Genomic DNA, 19757 nt, shown 5'->3' with positions numbered 1-19757 from the left:
CGTCAGGGTTAGGATGCTGCCGATGAAAAGGATGGTGTTGGTGATGAAAGAAATGCGCCCCAAATTACCCTTTGTATGTATTCAGTGACAGAAGATTATTCAGATTATTCAGAATAAAAGTAGCATTACCCAATTAAAATAAAGTTAAATTCCAGCATTCAAAATCTTACTGAAATAAAAGTGGAGAAGCAACAGCAACAAAATGTACATGAAGTGTCAAAGTAAAAGAAAAAACCAACGTCAGTGTTATACTCTTATATTATTGGATCATCATTATTGATGAAACAAGTAAGCAGTACTTTAATGTTGTAGTCGGCTAGGTTGTGTATATTTTATCTCATGTGTATGAAGAATAATACATCATCTTTTAACTCATGTACAACTTGTTTTGTATTTGAATTCTTAATCTTAAAAGTGACTAGTACAGCTGTGAATAAAATGTAGTGGATGAAAATAAAATTTAAAAAAGTACGTTTCCCTCTGAAATGTAGCGGCGTAGAAGTGTAAAGTATCTTCAAATGGAAATATTCAAGTAAAATAATTGAGAAAATTATTTCAAAAACTTTATAAACTTTATTTTCTATCACTAGATGTATGAGCTGCAGTCAACCGCCCCTCCCATTATTACGTCCTTTGTATTTGTAAACATACTGTATGATGAGGATTTCTCTATAAATGTATTAACCACTGAGACCCTAATACTCCTACAACTATGTCCCCTTTAATAACTTATATCGGTGGGAGAAAAAAAAGTTTAGTACATTAGTCAAACGAAAGAAAATTAATCAGGAACAGATTTGTTAATTGATTAATTATTTAAATGATTTTGAAAGCAAAATGCCCCCCAAAAAACATCAAACACAAAACAAACAAAAAACTGTAGTTTCAGATTTTCAAAAATGAATATGTGCCATTTTCTTTGAATTGAATGCCTTTTGGGTTTGAACCGTTGATTAGACAAGACAAATAAAACATATTTTAATATGTCTTGAGCTCTGGGAAATGATGAGCATTGTCACTGTTTTCTGTCATTTAAAAGACCAAAAGTTTAATGAAGAAAATAAATGAAAATAATCTGCAGATTTATCAAATAATAATTGGTAATTGCAATCCAAATATCTGAAAACATACACATTTAAAGGATTTTGACAAGAATTTATAGTAAAGTTGATTTTAAAATGACTTTTCATTTATTTATGAAACCATCTTTTATATTGCATCTCATATTTAATTTGTTTCCTGATTTAACATTTACAATTATCATTTTATTTATATTTGATTTAAAGACAGCCCTCATTGTGTTGACTCCTCACACATAACTGACCATCCCTAGTGTCTGTGAGGCTGAAGAGCCTGTGCCTTTGCTCTTGAGTCAAAAAACACTAATTTCAATCATGAATATTTATGTAAAATTGATAAAACTATTAAAGGCACCTCAACAACCAACATCAAAACAGTATTCATCAATATCTTTATTATTTACAATAGGCTTAACACTGATAAGCAGAACTTCACAGTAATATAACGTGAGCTTTAAATAAAAAAAAAAAAACACAAAAAAAACAAACAAAAAAAAACACAAAATATATATTTTGTACAATAAAAAAGTTAATGTTAACATCTCTGCCATTTTTCATCCCTGTTTAGATTCACATATTCCATTATGGTGTGTCTGTGTGTGTGTTTGTGTGTCGGTTTACATTGCACTCGTACAACTGAAGAAGTGGCCTTTGGTATAATGATGTAGACGTTCTCCAGAGCTGCTCTCCAAAACAGGGAGACAGAAGGGGAAAAAAACAGATGTACAGAATAAATGCAGGCAACATAAATAAAGACAATGCAGAAGACTGATATGAGTATGAGAAGAAATGTTGTGGTAAAAATGTGAAACATCATCAGTTTAGATATCAGATTTGAGGGTGTGGGGTGGATCACCATTGGTACCTAATCAATTCACTGACACTAAAAAGCATTGATTGAATCTTTATATGTTTTATTTCTTTTAAAAAAAAAAAGCATCCAGGCTGGAAATGTGTTTGATTCTGGAAGATCACATTTTTTTTTTCACTCCTTGATAAGGCTTTTTTGGGAAACCTGTTCCACAGAGATGCACAAAAAAAAAAAAAAAAAAATCAATAGAAACCCAACAGGCAAATAGACCAGACTGTTGCTAGGCAATTACAGAGAAAAATGTTTCAGATGAAACTTTTGACATGATCAGATTACGAGACAACAGAGCAGCTTGGATTTAGTGCAGCAGGCTCGTGTGTTGTTTGTTCTAGAGGAAACCTAAACATATATGGCTGCACTGACAGTGTTAATGGCCACTAATAAATGGCCAAATACAAAGTTGAAACAAAGTGCACCTTTTGGTTTCAAGTTTGGATATGACCGTTAACCTCCATATGGTAGAAATGCATAATGTAGTGATAACCTACCACAATTTCATGGCAAAGAAAAGCTAACACATGAATGTTTAAATGATGGACTTAAACATTGCCACTTGTGATTTCTTGCAGTGTACATAAATTATTTGTGACTGTATATAAATTATTTGTTCACAAAAAGGCACCAAGAATCATGAGCACAACAATGATGGCATTCAGTTCGTCTCAAAGCATCCTGTTTGGCAAGAAATGGGAATATTTTCCTGACACACAGTCACATGAAATGATCACATGAAATGCACAACAAAACAAGTTGACAAGAAGTTTTACTTGGCAATCTATCAAGTGTAATTAACGGACATTTTGAAAGTGTTATGGACCTGCAGTGTCAGATTACAATTTGTAATATTCAGATGCAACGTGTCAATGAGCCAATGTGTCTTATCCAGGCTTATCTTATCCAGTGTAAATTAAGATGTGAGCCAAAGCGAAACAAAGAAAATAAAAATATCTGTGAGTTGTGTGTGCGCTGTACACAGTTTTGTTTGTGCTCAAAAAACAGAGCAGCTGTTTCTGGACTTTAGTGTGACCAAAATTAGAACTATGGGCCAATAAACTGTAAAAATAATAATAATAAATAAAGAAAAATGGCACCTTAAGAGATTAAAGAGTCATGCAGATGAACATTGGACCGGGTTCAGAACCGAAGAATAATACATTCATAAAGCAGATATTCAGATCTGGGTGGATGGGCCTCAGTCTTGCAATAGATCTCTACAGTCAAAAACATTGCTCTTTATGCTGGGACCACACATAAATCTTTTGTTTCCTGGATATGAAATAAATCAAATATTTACATAACTCTTTTCTCAAAATAGGTCTGTGCTTTTAATTAAAAAAAAAAAGAAAAAAAAAAAAGAATAATTTAAAATTCAAGTTCATACATAGACATTCTAAAAAGCATTTTTCTTTGAACCAAATAATGTACAAATCGCTCATGTGCTGAAGACATACTGCAGTTTGTTTGCTGAGAGATCAGTACTGTGAGATTAGTGTAAAGTAGGTCTCTGCATTTTCGTAGTGTTCATACATTGAAGAATTTGAGGCACTGAGGCCACGACAAGGCTACAGGGAATCCAGCACTGTCCATACTTGGAAGGACACTTATAGAAACACTGTCCCAGTTCACCTGCTCATGTGCTACCCTGTGCTCTCCCTCTCCTCACTCCACTCTTTTATGCTCCGTCATACAAGGAAGAAATGTAGTGTGCAAGGATAACTGGACATAAATATTGAAATGCTTTAGGGGACTGGGGATTTTCCCCATTTATGTGGCACTGTGTTAAAGTGTGAACATCAGTCACGTCACTGAAGCAAAGACAAAATGCTGTGCATATGATAAGATGCCCCACATTCACTCATTTATGCTTCAGTATTGTGGGGAACAGACAAAATAGATTCATATAAATCTTTTCTTGTCTTTTTAGATTTGATAAGCCTGTATTTGGTATTACTGAAACGTAAACTTGACGTTTCACTTGAGCTTATTTACATGCTTGTCAAATGAACACAAGTCTCAATGCTGTAAGTGATCCCTTCAATAGCTTTCAATGGTCTCACCTTGTGGGAATGTCACTGTCAACACAGCTGATTATTCTCTAAAGATTATTCTCAAAAACAAGACTTTAATCAAATACCAAAAAAAAAAGCAGTTTTGGGGAGGGGATTTACTCTTTTATCACAATTGTCCAACTACTGAAATATACTGCCTGTCAGTTGCAATCTATGCAATAAAATCAAAATAAACATCTGCACACAAAATAAAAGTGTCAAATTGAGACCCCAAATGGCTTTAAAAAATGGCTTATGGTCACTAAATTTCCCAGACACTGAGTGGAAAACTCATGAATCACAAATTTGTGAAACACTGTTGAGCTTTAGTCAGGGAAAACAGTTGTCTAGTATTCTCGGTAAGGCTGGGCACCACCACCATCACTCTCACTCAGTAATGTGACAGACCGACAGATAAGCAGAGGGAGCCTTACCTAGTCTCTGGGCTGGCTACACACAGCTGATACACTCGACATTCATTTAACAAAGAGGCCGTGGTGGAGATTTGCGGCAAAACATTTCATGGTGTGACTTAAACCACATTTAGTTTGGTATAAACATTTCTCAATATGTACAGGTCAGAGCAAATTAGTGTCCACACTGGCATTTTATGAAACTTGTTGTTTGTAAACAATAAAAAGATTACACTTTGTAGAGATTTCTCTGAGGTACTTTAGAGATTCATCTCATTTCGTCCCCCAAAAAGCTGTCAATAGAACCAGAAACATAAAAAAAGGGAATATAAGCGATCTGTTGGGTAGTTAGGGGTGACCGTTGGTGTCGTCACAGTGGCTACCTCTGTACTACGTCACTAATCTCTTTAATACAGCTGTGCAGGTTGTCCAGTACAGTGTTGGGCCCCATATTGCTCAGTCCTCCTCCCGAAGACGAGGCCCTCAGTTCCTGCAGGCTGAGCTCCAGCTTCCCCACTGCCTCTCGGAAGGCAAATTTGTTCCTCATCTGAGGGATGCAGTCCACATAACCTGAGCAGTAGTCTAGCAGCTGGTGGCCAGCGTCCAGCACCTGGCTGCTGGAGGGGCTTTCGGAGCTGGCGTGGAGGGCGCTGCTCAGGCACTCAGCGCACTCCAGCAGGGCCTCACGGCTTACCCGCTCCAGAGGTACCCTCTCCGCCTGCTGCCTGGTTCGCCGCAGTGCCACTTTGGAACTGGCAGATGGTGCTGTGTGTGAGGACGAGGCAGTGGTGGTTGCTCCGTTGGCCATTTTGGTGGGAGTCGTGTTGTTGGTGGCAGAAGAAGAGGAAAAGGAGGAGGAAGATCCAGGAGGCACTTGTGGTGGTGGCACAGACGGTCTGCCCGTCGTCGCTCCTCCTGACATTCGGCCTGACCTGTGACCTTTTAACGTGTCTCCGTTCACTTCCACGGGTGCGCCTCCTACTTGCTCCTCTCCATCACCGCTGTAGGAGTGTTGCAGGCTGCGCAGAGTGGGAGGTGGAGGAGGAGCACACTTGGGTTTTACAAGTCGCGGCCTGTCCCGGTCTGCTTGGTGCTCAGACAGCAGTTTGAAGCGGTTCCCCTGAGAGTCTAGCCCGACTAGGTGCACGTCAGCTGGGCTGTGCTTCAGCGTGGGGGAGATCAGGACTGGAACTTTGTGGTTGTGAGTTGGTGCAGCTGAGGAAGCACTCGAACTAGAAGTCTTAGAGGGAGAGGACCAACTCTGCTGCCTGTCCAGCCCCCCCCCACTCTCCTCTCTACTCTCCCTGACCCGGGAGAGACTGTCCGATTCCCCCACCTCCCCCCCTACTCCTGGTGCCCTCACCCCTACAGCAGTGCCGCGGGGTAGTAGCTTGGCTTTGGGCCTTTCCCTGATCTGTGCGGTCCCCTCATCCATCCTTCTCAGCAGAGTTTCTGAGGGCCGTGCAGCCCCATTCTCTGGCTGGGAGGTTGTGGAGGCAGTCCTCTCCAGAGGGGGTTTAGCACTGCGGTTCCTGGGTAAAGTTAGAGCCATGCGCTCCAGATCTGGCAGCCCAGCTGACATAGAGGAGGTAGAATTGGACCTAGGGAAGGGTTTAGGCCCTCCAACTATACTTCCACCGTCCTCTGAAGAGGTCGTCTTTCCTGTCCGTAGCCCCAGGGTCTTTTTAATGAGTCTAGGCGTAAAAAAACCTGCCAAACCACCCCAACTGCTGCCACTTGTCACCTGTGAACCAAGGCCTCCACTAGAGGGTTTCTGTCCGAAAGCAGCCCCACAACAGCGTGACTGAGTCTGGGTGGGTTCCCCGTGGGAGTGGGAAGGAGAGGCAGAGAAGCCACCTAAACTGTCAGACTGGGGCAAAGGAGGAGGAGCACTGAAATCAGCAGTGGGTTCATATTTCTTGTGAGGCTGTGTCTCCATCTCCCGGAAAGAGCTGCTCCTCTTGGGTGGCGTTGGAAGGTTCTGTTGGAGCTGGGAGGATGGTGAGGATGAAGAAGAAGAGGAAGATTTCTTCTTTATGAAGGAACTAAAAAAGCCAGTTTTGCGGTCTCGTGTAAATGTGCCCATATCCTGTGCATCCTCTAAAAGGCTGCTGGGAGATTTATCTCGTGGCTGCTGTTTTCTGGGCAGAGCAGGAGAGCTGCCTGATCGGCCATCGCCTCCCAGCAAAGAAGCCCAGCCTGGAAAGAGCAGAGAAGAATGGATTAAAACACTAAAGCCATCTTTGATTTAAGGTTGCTTAATATCTTGCAAAATAAAAAGGACATGACAGACATTGTTCTGAATTCTTTTAGCTCCCTTGCCTGTACTTTAATGTCCTGCATTCTATCAGATAGCTCTGTGATGTTGTAATAAGACGGGACTATTCCCTTTCTCCTTAAAAGCTGTTTTTTGCTCCTTGGGGACTCATGAGTAAGGAAAAAGCATTTCAGGAAAGGAGATGGAAAGTTTTAAGGCCATGCCTGTCATGCACGTGCACACGCTAATTCAATGATTTACAAGTTGCTCTTGTAAAAGACGGGATGATGAATACACTTCTGGGACTTGATGATAACAGGAGCCACTCAGAAACAGCTCCGCCTCCTGATACTTGGAAGGCTGTTGTGTAACTTTGCTGCTAAGCCCATAAATAAATAGAGAATGGCGCACAAATTTCACCAACAAGCACAACAGAGTTGGAGATAATGAAGGAGAAAACTGAAAAATAACAGTCAATTATATCCATCACAGTTCTGAAGTGAATAGGAGCACATAGAGTAGCAAGCAAGTAGACAATACACTCCTCACCAATAATGTGCATTTATATATAAATGTATACAAACAAGAAATATTCATAACACACTCTTGTAACTGGTAATGGTTTTCACTTTTATCCAAAGAGCTTTACAATTTGCTTCTCATTCAATAACAGACACAGACAGACACACGAACTGGGGACAGAGCCGCCAACCCTGCGATTAGTGTATGACCTACTCTACAGCCATTATACATGGAAAGAAAAAAACATATAGGTTGTGGTTTTAATTGTCAATTATTTTGCACACTTTTATGTACAATTTAGGACAATCGATGGAGGCACAGTTTTCTTTCATTTCTTTAGAAGTCTTGTGCCCGTGTGAACTGGACTTATGAATTCATGAACGTTACTGTTCCTTTTAAGGGTGAATACTTGTGGTTATGGAAGAAAACATACAAGATGAACTAAATGGCCACAATGACAAAACAGACCAAGACAAAAACAAAGGACAGACTGTCTTCTTTACATAAACACACACATCCTGAGAGCTCTCCAAACTCACAAATGAACAAGATTTTATTTTCAACATTAAACAAATAAATATGTAATAACTTAAACAAGACAAAGACAAACAATTGACAATATGATGGGAATTTAATATTAGGGTTAGAAAATATTAATACAAGGTCTTGATTCTTTTTGGTAACTCACATCACAGATAACAGACACTTGTCAAATGTATATGTGTCAGAGACGAGGGACGATGGTTCAGTTGAACATGGAGATGTCTTGTTATACTTGGGAGTGTTGAGATTGACTCGGAGTGACCACCTGGATCACATTTAAAATGCTGAAGGAAACTGAAAACACTTAATTCTAAAATGTTGGTTTTCTTTAATCAGCGGTGCATGGATTAGTGTATCCTGTCAGCAAAACTAATTTAGACAGAGAAATAAAGTAACTGGAAAAGTCTTGACTCAGTCTACTATGATCTTCTTTGGGGATAATGGAGGACAAGGGACTGTTATATTGAGTGTGGTGGCAGTCTCACATAGTATATAGTGATAGTATCTATAATGGTATTTTTTGCCATTATCCCTCAGTACTACACGATGTTGGGAAAGTTGGCACATATTTCAGTATTTCTAGATCTTTTAATTGTTGCAGGATTATTTTAAGGTTCTATTATAGTTTTGTGTTACTTTTATCTTTTAAATCTTTTAAATGGTGTGGGATGACACGGACATGTATGCTTAAGATTCATAGATGAATAACTTGAACTTAGAACCTTAGCAATCAAATAATTTTGATTTTGATGCTGAAACAGTTGTAATTCTGGGCCAATGTAGGGACACTGTCAGGCTGTGCTTGCAGAACTGCTGTGAGGTCAGTTGTTAAGGAAAATGACTGCTCTTCTCCTCAGACGACGGGCTTGGCGACGCTGCAGATGACTCTCTGAAGTGGTGTCCTCAGGCATACCTGCAGAATCATAATGTCGTGCACGTGACTGGTTGGTAGTAAGGTAGGGATGCCCGGCTGTACCTGAGTGGCTGTGCGTGCCGTGGTCAGTGCGCCCGTCCAGTCCACCCTCGATGTTTTCCTTGTTTTCTGTGTGCTTGTGGAGTGTGCGAGATTTGGAGGGCAAAAGGGGCATGTCATGACTGAAAGAATGCAATGGTCCGCAGTGACCAGAGGAGGCCGTCTTGCAGAGCTCCTCTGCTACCTCTGTAATGTGCAAAGAAGAAAACACTCAACTGACAGGCAGCCTTTACCAAAATCCAACACACTGTATATACTGTACGCTTGCTGAACAAATAAACTAAAATAAATTTGTAAGTGTATTGTTTGTTGTTAAACTATCTGCCCCGCTTCTAGCTTACCACTTGTTTCATCTTTCTTGCTTTCTTGCCTATTTTGTATACCTGAATACACTTTTAAGTTCTCTAAGCTGAACAGGCAGTTGACTTGCCTTCAAAAGTGTAAAAGCCAACAGTCTGAATGAGATACAGATTTGAATGTTCGGCTTAATGACTGCAGCTACTACGAATAACAGTTAAATTCCATGAGAACTGAGAACAAGCTACATGTTACTGTACCTTCAGAGATGCTGGAGTCATGAAACATGGTTTCGAAGGCTTGGTGGATCTCTGCAAATGAAGGCCTGTCTAATGGGCTCCACTGCCAGCCTTTTTGAGAGAAACAGACAAAAAGAGATATCACTACAAGGAAATGCTATATTTGACAACTACATGTGAATTTAAATGGATTTTAAAGTAATCCAGTTACAACTCCAACATTGCTTTCACAGACCTTTTGAAAGAAATGTTTTTGTGTAAAATCAGGACAGCGAGCTTTCAGTCAGTTTGGAAGGGGATTCAGTGAAGTGTGACATGACAAAGGTCTGACAGAAATGTAAGAAAGATGAATGGACGACCGCAGCTGTCAACCTCTATTCACGTCTTCCCAGTGCAGTGCAAGCACTTGGTAAATAAGTAAGAAGTAGGCCAGACTACTTACATGCTCTCATGAGTTCATAGACTTTCGGTGGACATCCTTCAGGCTGTTCCATACGGTATCCTTTCTCCAGGAGGTCATAGACCTGAGACAGGTCAATGCCTGGGTATGGAGACATGCCGTATGTGGCAATTTCCCACAGCAGCACCCCAAATGCTGTAAGGAAGAAAGTTTCAGAGGATCAAACATTAGGACAATAGAAATTAGGTACAAAAGAGAAAAATCAACACTTAGTATGACTGTATGCACATGTATCGCTCACCCCAGACATCAGACTTGATGGAGAAGGTGTTGTATGCAAGGCTCTCAGGTGCAGTCCATTTAATGGGGAATTTGGCCCCAGCGTGGGCAGTGTAGGTGTCACCAGTCATCAACCTGCTCAAGCCGAAATCTGCAACCTTCACAACATGATTCTCGCCGACCAGGCAGTTCCTCGCTGCAAGATCCCTGAGGGGTGAGGTGAGGAGGAGAGAGGAAGATGGGGAGAAAAGGAGAAATTAGTCTTTCACATATGTGGACTAATACAAGGAGATGTGTGCATATACACATACTGACATAGTTAGTCCATCCCCTTACCTGTGTATGAAGTTCTTCTTTTCCAGGTATTCCATGGCAGAGGAGATCTGTGTGGCCATGTAGAGCAGGACCACAGCGTTCACCTCTTCTTTGTCACACTCTCTCAAGTAGTCCAGTAGGTTGCCGTGTGGCATGTACTCAGTCACGATATAAAATGGAGGCTCCAATGTACACACACCTGCCAAAGGCCAGCAATAGTGCAATTTTAGGAGGGAAAAATGTGTTCTAATAGAAAATATGAGTAAAAATTGGGTTTTAATGGGCACAGCAACTTCAAAACAAGTTTAACAATAAAATACAATACCTAGTAGCTGAACGAGGTTCGGGTGTTTAACCTCCTTCATAACTGCTGCTTCTTTCAGAAATTCTTCAACTTCCATGGTGTCCTCCTGTCATTGTAGAAATGGAAAGAAACACAAAAAGAAAAGAAAGTTAAAAAAGTTTAGAAAATGTAACACAATATCTATAGTAATAATCACATGTAATACCAAAGTCCACCTGCAGGTGGTGATCTATAACTATTGTTTTGCCCAGGCCCCATTATTTAATGCAGCAAAGGTTCTGTTAAGATATCCATCCAACCATCTACTGTAAAGTTCAGAGAAATCAAATGATGATATAAAAAAGGGCTTACTGACCTTGAGTGTTTTGACAGCCACTGTGAGGTTGTACTTTTTCCACACTCCCACGTACACCTCCCCATACTGGCCTCCTCCCAGCTTGTGCTTCATGGTGATGTCTGTGCGCTCCATCTCCCACTTGTCATGGATGGGTGACACACCGTACACTGTGGGCTTGTTACATTTGGGTGCTGGGTAGTGCAATGTGGTGACCAGGCCATCGGCGACAGTGGAGTGGTGGTGGACCAGCTCGGCCAGGGTGGCAAAACGGCTCTCAGAAGTCACATACACCTGAGGGGGAAGGAAGCACGGGGGTGGACAAAGACACAGTTAAAAAGAAGAAGATGAACTCTGGTGAAGTCCAAACACCAACACTCCAATACTGATAACCGTGCAGCTATATAAAACAAAACTTTAGCCAGCCAATTCAAAACCACCAAACTGCATGTGTCTACCTTTCCATCAGAGGCTGTGTTGATCCGGTAGTGGTAGACTCTCCCCTCATAGCGCAAAGATATGGATAACTGTCCGGGGCTGCTCTCGCTTTCCCGGACTAGAAAACTCCCGTTGATGAGGGATGAGAGCAGGTACTCTGCGGCGCTGCGAGACACGGGCCCGTGGTACCAGCTATGCTTCTCCAGACTGTTGACTGGTGTGATGTAGTTGGAGGGCACCCAACCCTGGCCGTTCTTGGAGCGCACTTCACTCCACTCTCCATTCTGGTTGTAGCCCAGCACACGCAGCTTCTCACCTGGACACAGGAGAGGAAACTTGTGAGAGCTGATCAAATAGTGGCAGAATGGCCTGGTGGTTACAAAGACTTGGTCAAAGTGTCCCTTAGAATGCAGACAGCTAATCAGTAGCTGAAGGAATTCGCAAGCCAAAAGACAAACACTTAAAAGTTAAATAAGAAAATGAAATGTCTTGATTCTGATAACAAGATTTCATTCATTCAATTTCTCTTCAAATTCAGACACATCATGGAACAAATACTTCTCATTACTTCACCATGCTAGTCATAATGCCTTGATATCAGGTCTCATAAAAGTAAGAAGAGTCATGGATACGACATGCCTCTCGTTGAAACTACATCAAAAGCAATGGAACAATGATAGGGTTGGACGAACTGCATATCTGTCAAAGAAGGCTCGGCAAAACCAGGCATGTAGCAACTTGGTCTGTTGTCTCTATCTGTCTGTCTCTGACGTCAGTGCAGGAGACATGAGAGAGCGGAGAGGCTGATGTGTTGGAGACTGGAGGAGGGAGGGATGCATCAGTACAACAAACAACACTGAATGGAGAGGTGATCAGCAAGTTGGATGGAGGATTAGAGAAACGGAAAAGGGGAAGAAAGAGAAGACAGAGGGCAGTGGCAGGATGTGAGTGATGGTCTAGCAGAGAGCAGACGTTTAGCCTGCTAGTGGTGGGATCTCTGTAGTTCTACCACACATCGTCTACACTGTCTTTTCTTCCCGTCTACATCTTCTTGGATGTAGAAATAAACAGCACAAATACACTAATCACATTAAAAAGTGATGCCATGTATATATGCATGTATTTGATTGGCCAGTGTAGCATCTTGCCAGATGAAGCTACAGTACATTGCCGCAAAGTTGAGCCTGGTTTAACTTTTCCGTCAGAAGACTGAGCAATTTTAAAAAATCATCCCGGCTATGACGCCAGATTAGCCTTGCTGAAATGAATGAGAGGGCTGCGTTTTTTTTCACAAGAGGGCTAAAGTCAATCTGAATGTGGCCTTAGGCTATTATGAATCAGTCAAATAATACCTATAACTGTGAGAAATAGCAGCCACATAGTTTGTGTAACAGACTAACATTAAGCAGTCCAATACAGTCGAGTAAACCATTTAACTAACTGAGGTAAGTCCAGTCAGTAAGACAGCCACGGCCCACCAACATGTAACCACTAAAGGTAGACTAGAACTTAACACACTATGCCAGCAATCCACAGAGCTACATTAAACAGACATGGTTATCCACATCCAGCCCACCAATCCACCAGTCTCCTCTGTGTCTGTCGTCTGTGTCTCTAAGTTTTGTGGGAGTGGAAACACTGACTGCCTCCCTCTCTCACACTGGGAGCCATGTGTGCCTGAAGCTGGGCTCTGGTCTGGCCTAGCCTGGTTTGGCCTGGCACAGAGAGGAGACAATGATTAGCCCCAGACGCGAGCCTGCTAAGTCCCTCTCTGTGATCAGCCTCTGCTCACTGTGCTCATCCACCTGTTATTATTACAGTCGAACAAATTCCATATTAACGCAGCATTAGAGGTATGCTGGGGTGTTTCCATGTGACACAGCAAAGAGCGGGACAGATAGGAAAAGTGCAGTGGAGCCTGGGAGAGCACATGTGCTTGCATGTGGGCAGGAATCTCAGATTCACTCCATGAGTCAGGGTCTAAACATCATTTCCATCCCAGGCAGCTGCCATGGAAGCCTTAAAACGATGGATAATTAACACACTCTGCCACGTTTAATGCTTTAGATCAGTTGGGGAGACAAGCTTGGCTGTCTCTGGATAATGTTATGAGGATATTTTAAGCTCATTACTCAGGGGAGAGCTTGTTGACCGGTTAACTGCTGCTGGTTGAGAGAGGAAGTTTGAAGAAAGAGTGTGTGTAACAGAAAGGGGAATAAAGGTGAGGAAAATAGTGAAAATAATAAAGCATTTGGCTCATAGGTGGAGTAAAAGAATTAAATTATAGTTTGAAAGGGGGATGTGGTGTGTGTGTGGGTGGGTGGAGAACAAGAAAGTCATGGAAAGGTGAAATTACAGTTACTATTAGGTAAGCTCTGTTGACATACAACATTCCTCTGGCATAACTACACTTAACTACTCATAAAGAAATAATTCTAGGAGTTGCTGACCTGCCAATCACGGGCCTTGCCTGGAAGATTCAGTGATGACTACACAGGAAACGTGTAGCTACACATGTCAACAGTGCTTCTTAAGAAGGCGTGGTCGAGAACAATCAATGACATGGAAAAATCTCCTGGAGTAACATCACATTGCCAGGCAACAACTTTTGGTCCAATGCGTGGAAACAGTGTACTCGAAGAATTTGACACAGTAGAATAGTTTGTTGCCATGACGCAGCTGATACATAAATGACGCATTCATTAATAAAGATTTGTGGCCAATGCAATTTTTCTACTGTCATCCTTCTTTTTTAAACCAATGTCAATTGTCATTATTTACCTTTGGTAATGCTGAGCGTGTTGTCTCCGCTGGCGACAAAGTCATAAAGTGCAACGAAGAGGTTAGGGTCGCTCTCGGCAGCCCCCAGTAGGTTCTCCTTGGAGCTCCAGCGCACCGCCTCCGTCAGCGCCGCCGAGTCCAGGCCGAATGGCCGGTGGAGAGCTTCTGGACGGAGAGCAGGAGCAAGGGTTGGGGAGAGAGAAGATACAATATGAGACATGTAAACAAGCAACATTGTTCACGCAGGTCAAGGGTGACAGTAAAGAATCATAATCAGTAATTACTTTATCAGCACAAACTGATATTAACCAGCTGTCCGATTCCAGTTCTATCTTCAGACAAGCAGTAGTTGGGTTGCACGACAGCCTGGTGGCAAGACTGATGCCCTCTAAACAAATGATAGATTTAATTTTCCATAATCCCTGGAGTCCATTTTGCCGGTTGTCTACCTGTCTGTCCAGGCTTAGTCCCTTGCTTGAACCCAGTGTGGCGCTGACGGCCGCTCAGAGCCGCCCACTCCTCCTCAAAACTGCTGCTTGCCTGCAGGCACCTCAAAAGCATTACTTTAACTCGTCCACTCTCTGAAGAGCACCGTTATCACTGACTACACACACAGACCTGCCGTGTCTAGTCCGAGCTAGGTAAGATCTGAGGTGGGACTGTTTTTGTGTGTGTGTATATACACAGAGAGAAAGAGGGTGGAGCTACAACACCACCGGGATAGGAAAGATTCTCTCTACACAGGATGCAGTGATTGCCATAGCTACATAACACACCCACGGACACACAATTATGAACTTGTATATGCGTAGCCAATACGTTCTACACTCAACAGCTGCTGCCAAAGTCACTGCATGTCTGGACAGCTGCTGAGTGAGTGGGAGGAGGAGGGTGGTGAAATGGAGGGACAGAGAATGGAGAACAAGAACTTAAGTATAGGCAGCTTTAAAAGAGAGAAGCTATTACACAGAATGGTTTTCCTTCCGTGATTTATTTCAGACAAATAGAAGAAATTCAAACATAAATAACAAAATCCAAAACAATAGACTCACAATAAATCCAACATTTAAAAAGTATTCAGTTTTTGTTAAGAGTGTAGCAGAGAGGTCTTGATGATCTATGGTTGTTTTGGAGGTTGTAGTTTATGGTTTATTTGTGTAGGATTGAACAATAGTGAGTGCTGTTTATATTTGCCCATGTAAGCATATTAAAAAACAGGAGGTAAGCAACACAAATCCCAAATGAATGACTATAAACAGAGGTGATCTGGCTTTGTTATTACAAGTGGCTATATGACCTGTATGCATACAGCCTAAAATAAAAAGTGGCCAGTGAACTACATTAGCACAGACTTGTCATTATTTCTGTATAATGCTGTGGTTTCACATCCTGAATGCTGACTTTTATTTCAGTCATAATGCAACTTCATGTTGAATTCTATGAATATAAATATAAACAAACATCACACTGATATGATGAAATTTTGTCTGATGAGGACAACAAAAGTTTTTTTCTTTTTCTTCTGTTTTGAACATCTGCCAACAAGCTACCACCTACACACTCAGGGGGAAGTTTAAAGAAGAAACTAGTTGATTCATAACCACTTCTTCAGTACGTACGTTCAGTTCTCTTTACTGTCAGACCAGACACATTTATTACCAAGATGGTCAGATTTTGGTAAAGGTGGCAAAGAATATTCTGCATGTTTAACAGACATATATATATTTACATATATTCTGTATTCTTTAAAGAAAATAAATCAAATGCTGAATTGAAAAAATCAAAATGAAACAAATTCAAATTAAATAATATATAATGTAGATGTGGCTGTCACAGAGGGAGGCATTCGTTTTTCAATTCACAACCGTAATGTCATCTATACAAACAGAAAACAGACTAATATAGGACAATGTAACAAGATTTTTAGTCTTATATCACAATTTAGATACATGTCCTACGTCTGGTAATAGGAGAGTCAATCAAACTAACAAATGCAATGTCATGCTACCAACCTGAAACTAAATGTGTGAAAAAAAAAAAAAAAAGGGAAAAAAAGATTGTAATTGACACAAACTGTCACAAAAGCAGCTGACTGAAAATTGAAACCTATGGTCAGCTAATGAGTTCACAATCACACACACAACTCAGATGTTATTAACATTACTTGCAGATTTGATTTTTCATTTGGGAATCGAGAATGTAAACTTCTAAATGTTAGATGCCAGACAACTTTTTATCAGGCCATAATGAGCATTCATTTTTCCTTAGATCAGTTTAGGCTGGTACATGCAAATACAAAGGATTGAGTGAAATTTTGCCCATGCTCTAATCTTGCAAAGTTGGCAGAAATTCATTAAGAAATTAAGCATTTTCCATTGTTAGACTACACCATGTGGCAGGCACATGCCATACACAGGCATGAGAGAGATTTCCAAAGCTGTGTGATCTAAAGCAGCATTAAATAGAACTAAATATCTTTCTCATTTGCCTAACTATGTAGCTCTATAACATATATCTATTCAGTCCACTATGCCACATCATCTACAAGACTTGCCCACCTTTGTTCTGGACCAGCATGCATTGTAGCGCAGCAGTGGCCGTGACCTGGCTCAGCCACAGTTCCCAGTACATCTTCTGCTCTGGTCTCGTCAGCAATCAGTCCCAGTATCCAAAGAAACACTGTGGTTTTCTCAATCCGCTTTGCTGACTCCGAGCAATTGTTTCAAAGCTTAACTGTGTCTATTTAGACTCAGACGATGGAGACTGAAAAGCAAAGGTGGACATTCTCCTGGCAAAGAATAAGACGCACAAGCTAGTTCTCTAAACCATCTCCTTCACTGTGGAGTACAAACGCTGTATGAGAAGCAGTCAGAGAGACGCGGAGACCCCCCAGACAAAGTATTTACCCACGCTGTCCTTGAATCAAACCACCTCAACTTCTGAAGTTACAGTAGTGACTTGCAGACTCCTGTTGGGAACTCCCTATTAGCTTTGATGTGGCCTAGGGGAGTCAAGATTTCCAAGGTCCATCTGGAGAACACAGACATCCATGACTGATGTTCGCTGTGGTTTAACGTACTGTAAGGGATGGCAAAACATGGCACAGAGAGGGAGCGAGAAAGGCGTGTGGTAAAGAGGGGGAGTGGGTTAGGGGCATGTATACACAGAGATTGGGGGGATAGGGGGGTAGGGCAGGGTATATGGTATGGAGGAAAGTTGAGCTGAATGTGATGTGTGTGTGTGTGTGTGTGTGTGTGTGTGGTGTGGCAGTGTGTGAGGCCTGAACCAGCACTGTGGCCGACAGCAGATGGCTAGTCTAGGGAAAGGGGGAGGACCCATTGACCCCCACTTTTCTTCTGTGTGCATGTGTGTGCATGTGTGTGTGTGTGTGTGTGTGTGTAAATGTGCACGACTGCAACTGCTATAGCCAGGCCGAGCCAACTGTCAGACCTGCTCCTCTTACATAGCTACATATCACCTCACTCTTCTCAGGAATCTTTTTAATGAAGCAGTGATACTGTGACATACATGTTTGTGATGACTGGAATTGAGACGTTTTGACAGACACACAGCAAAAGGCAAATGAAGAAACCCAATCAACCATTATTCGAGTATTCCAAGGCTCAAATGAGGCCACATAATAATCAATATCATCATGTATATCATATATGATCAATAATTACAATTGATTTCAGAGCATGAGCCAAGTTCATACTGATCATATTTCTTAGATCACTTCAATCTTTCTTAAAAATCAGACCAACAGCAAGATGCTGTTACGCTTGGCCAAGCTCAATATTCATGTGCTGAAACGTTTGATTGAGGGAGCAGTTGGTCTGCGTGGGGTATGTCGTGTGCCCGTGTGGGTGCCTCGGTGTGTGTGTGTGCTGTCAAGTGTAGCACATGTGCTTTGTGAAGAAACTACGGGCTTTGTGCTTAGCGGAGCTGGGAGGGTATTTGCAAGTCTGAGGGGCACGCCAAGGCAGCAGCCCATAAGACAGCTGGGACAGAGGTGACCCTAGACCCAAAGCACACATAACATGTAGACACACATATCCGCATCACATGCACACACATCAATGGTGACACTATCTCCTTGGCTGTCCCTGCACCCTGCTGCTTCCCTTGCAGCTGTTTGTATTAGTGTTTGTGTCTCCGCGTGCCTATAAAGCTTTCACTTCACTAACCAACCACCTCGTGCCAAAGTATTAAACAACACAATAACATCATTTACACACCCTTATCAAAAACAATACAGTTCATATCTCAGGCCCATGACCAGCGAGGTAAGGGTGTATTTTTAGCTGCTGGAGAACAAAACATAGCAACATGACATCCAGAAATAACAGAGCACATAGTGATGGCGTTGCGGAGATAGACGGCTGGCTGCCTGCAGGAAGCCCTAACAAAAACCTGAGACAATGCTGCAGACAAGACCCACATACACAAGCTATTACATAAGTCAATAGGACAGGCCAGAACAGATCCTGTGGCAGACTCAGACAGAAAAGGTGAAGAAGAAGGGAGAGTCACGGATAAAAAAAAGGGCTGGAGCCTGAGAGACTGCTTTACAGTGATCTACTGTATGTTGTAATCTAGTACCAGCAGGTATTTGTTCTCTGATATTCACCAAATCACACTGAGCCTCAATGATAAATCATGTTGTAACAACTCTATCTGCTGTCTCTTAAAGAGAATAACAGACATGCTGTTCATATCATCAAAGGATATTTGAGGGGAAATTTTAAAATGTGGTCAGTTTCCATCAGAAATGTTAGGGAAATGCAAGGTCTCAAGTAAAGCCAATTTTATTAAAATAGCTTCATATCACTCTCTGTCAGACGTCATTAAAATCTCCACAGACCTCTTAACCCTTCTATCCTTCAACTTAATAAGGATACAATCAATTTTTCACTGTTTTCAGATGTTTGTAGAACAATCTAGAAAATAATCTACAGATGAAGCAGTAATGAAAATAATCATTAGTTCCAGCTGTATGTAGTATAAAACAAAGGAAAGGAAAAGAAAGGCAGCAAAGTAATGGGTCTTGAATCAGAATTATATAATATATTATGGAGGCCTGCCAAAAAAACTAAATGTGGGCTGAGATGTCATGGTAAAGCAAACATTGCAAAACCTTTATTAAAGCTTTTAAAGCAGTATATCTGTAATCAGATTTTTCAAAAACACCACTAATCAATACGAAACACAACAAACACATTTTTTGGCAGAACGATCATTTTGTTGTCCTTATTTGTGAGACATTTTATATAGAGAGTACATATTTAACGGATTTATACATCAAAAATAATCATTAGTGGAAAAACCAATTAGTGGAACTGTACGTGTGTTAATGTGCTTGTTTCTAACATCCATCAACAGTTTGAGAAGCAGTCCATAGAGAATGCACGGCTGGAGAGGAGAGACGGGAGTCAGTTGTTGTTCAAGAGGACTGGACAAAGGACAATAGCCTCATTAATGCCACATCACAAGTGTGTGTGTGTGTGTGTGTGTGTGTGTGTGTGTGTGTGTGTGTGTGTGTGTGTGTGTGTGTGTGTGCTGGCTCAGGAAGATATTCCCTTGTTCCTAAGGATGTGAACAGAACACAAAACTTCTGCTTACTGATATCACCCCATCAGTTTATCCGTAGTGGAACTATTATAT

At 41.5% G+C, this 19757-nt stretch overlaps 1 protein-coding gene across 4 annotated transcripts in view; it reads right to left on the bottom strand.

The window, feature by feature from the left end:
• Nucleotides 1–1454: 1454 nt before the first annotated feature.
• Nucleotides 1455–19757, bottom strand: part of abl2 (c-abl oncogene 2, non-receptor tyrosine kinase) — a 25574-nt gene continuing 7271 nt past the window's right edge. Inside the window, exons 1-11 of one of the 4 annotated variants that reach the window (XM_023401935.2) lie at nt 14543–14742; nt 14094–14258; nt 11333–11628; nt 10896–11168; nt 10562–10646; nt 10258–10435; nt 9944–10128; nt 9685–9837; nt 9264–9353; nt 8710–8892; nt 1455–6610 (exon numbers count right to left, since the gene is read on the bottom strand). In XM_023401935.2, the coding sequence (XP_023257703.1) occupies nt 4791–6610; nt 8710–8892; nt 9264–9353; nt 9685–9837; nt 9944–10128; nt 10258–10435; nt 10562–10646; nt 10896–11168; nt 11333–11628; nt 14094–14258; nt 14543–14654 (3540 nt within the window). In that variant the 5' untranslated portion in view covers nt 14655–14742 and the 3' untranslated portion in view covers nt 1455–4790. Of the gene's footprint in view, nt 6611–8709; nt 8893–9263; nt 9354–9684; nt 9838–9943; nt 10129–10257; nt 10436–10561; nt 10647–10895; nt 11169–11332; nt 11629–14093; nt 14259–14542; nt 14743–19757 lie in introns of those variants that run through there. The other 3 variants (XM_023401936.2, XM_023401933.2, XM_023401934.2) reach the window with 3 other exon arrangements.

The sequence above is a fragment of the Seriola lalandi genome, unplaced genomic scaffold (genome assembly GCF_002814215.2).
Source record: "Seriola lalandi dorsalis isolate HSWRI2012SDOR001 ecotype SW California unplaced genomic scaffold, Sedor1 jcf7180002053835, whole genome shotgun sequence".
NCBI classification, from domain to species: Eukaryota; Metazoa; Chordata; class Actinopteri; order Carangiformes; family Carangidae; genus Seriola; species Seriola lalandi.
This window is presented reverse-complemented; position numbering and strand designations above follow the sequence as displayed.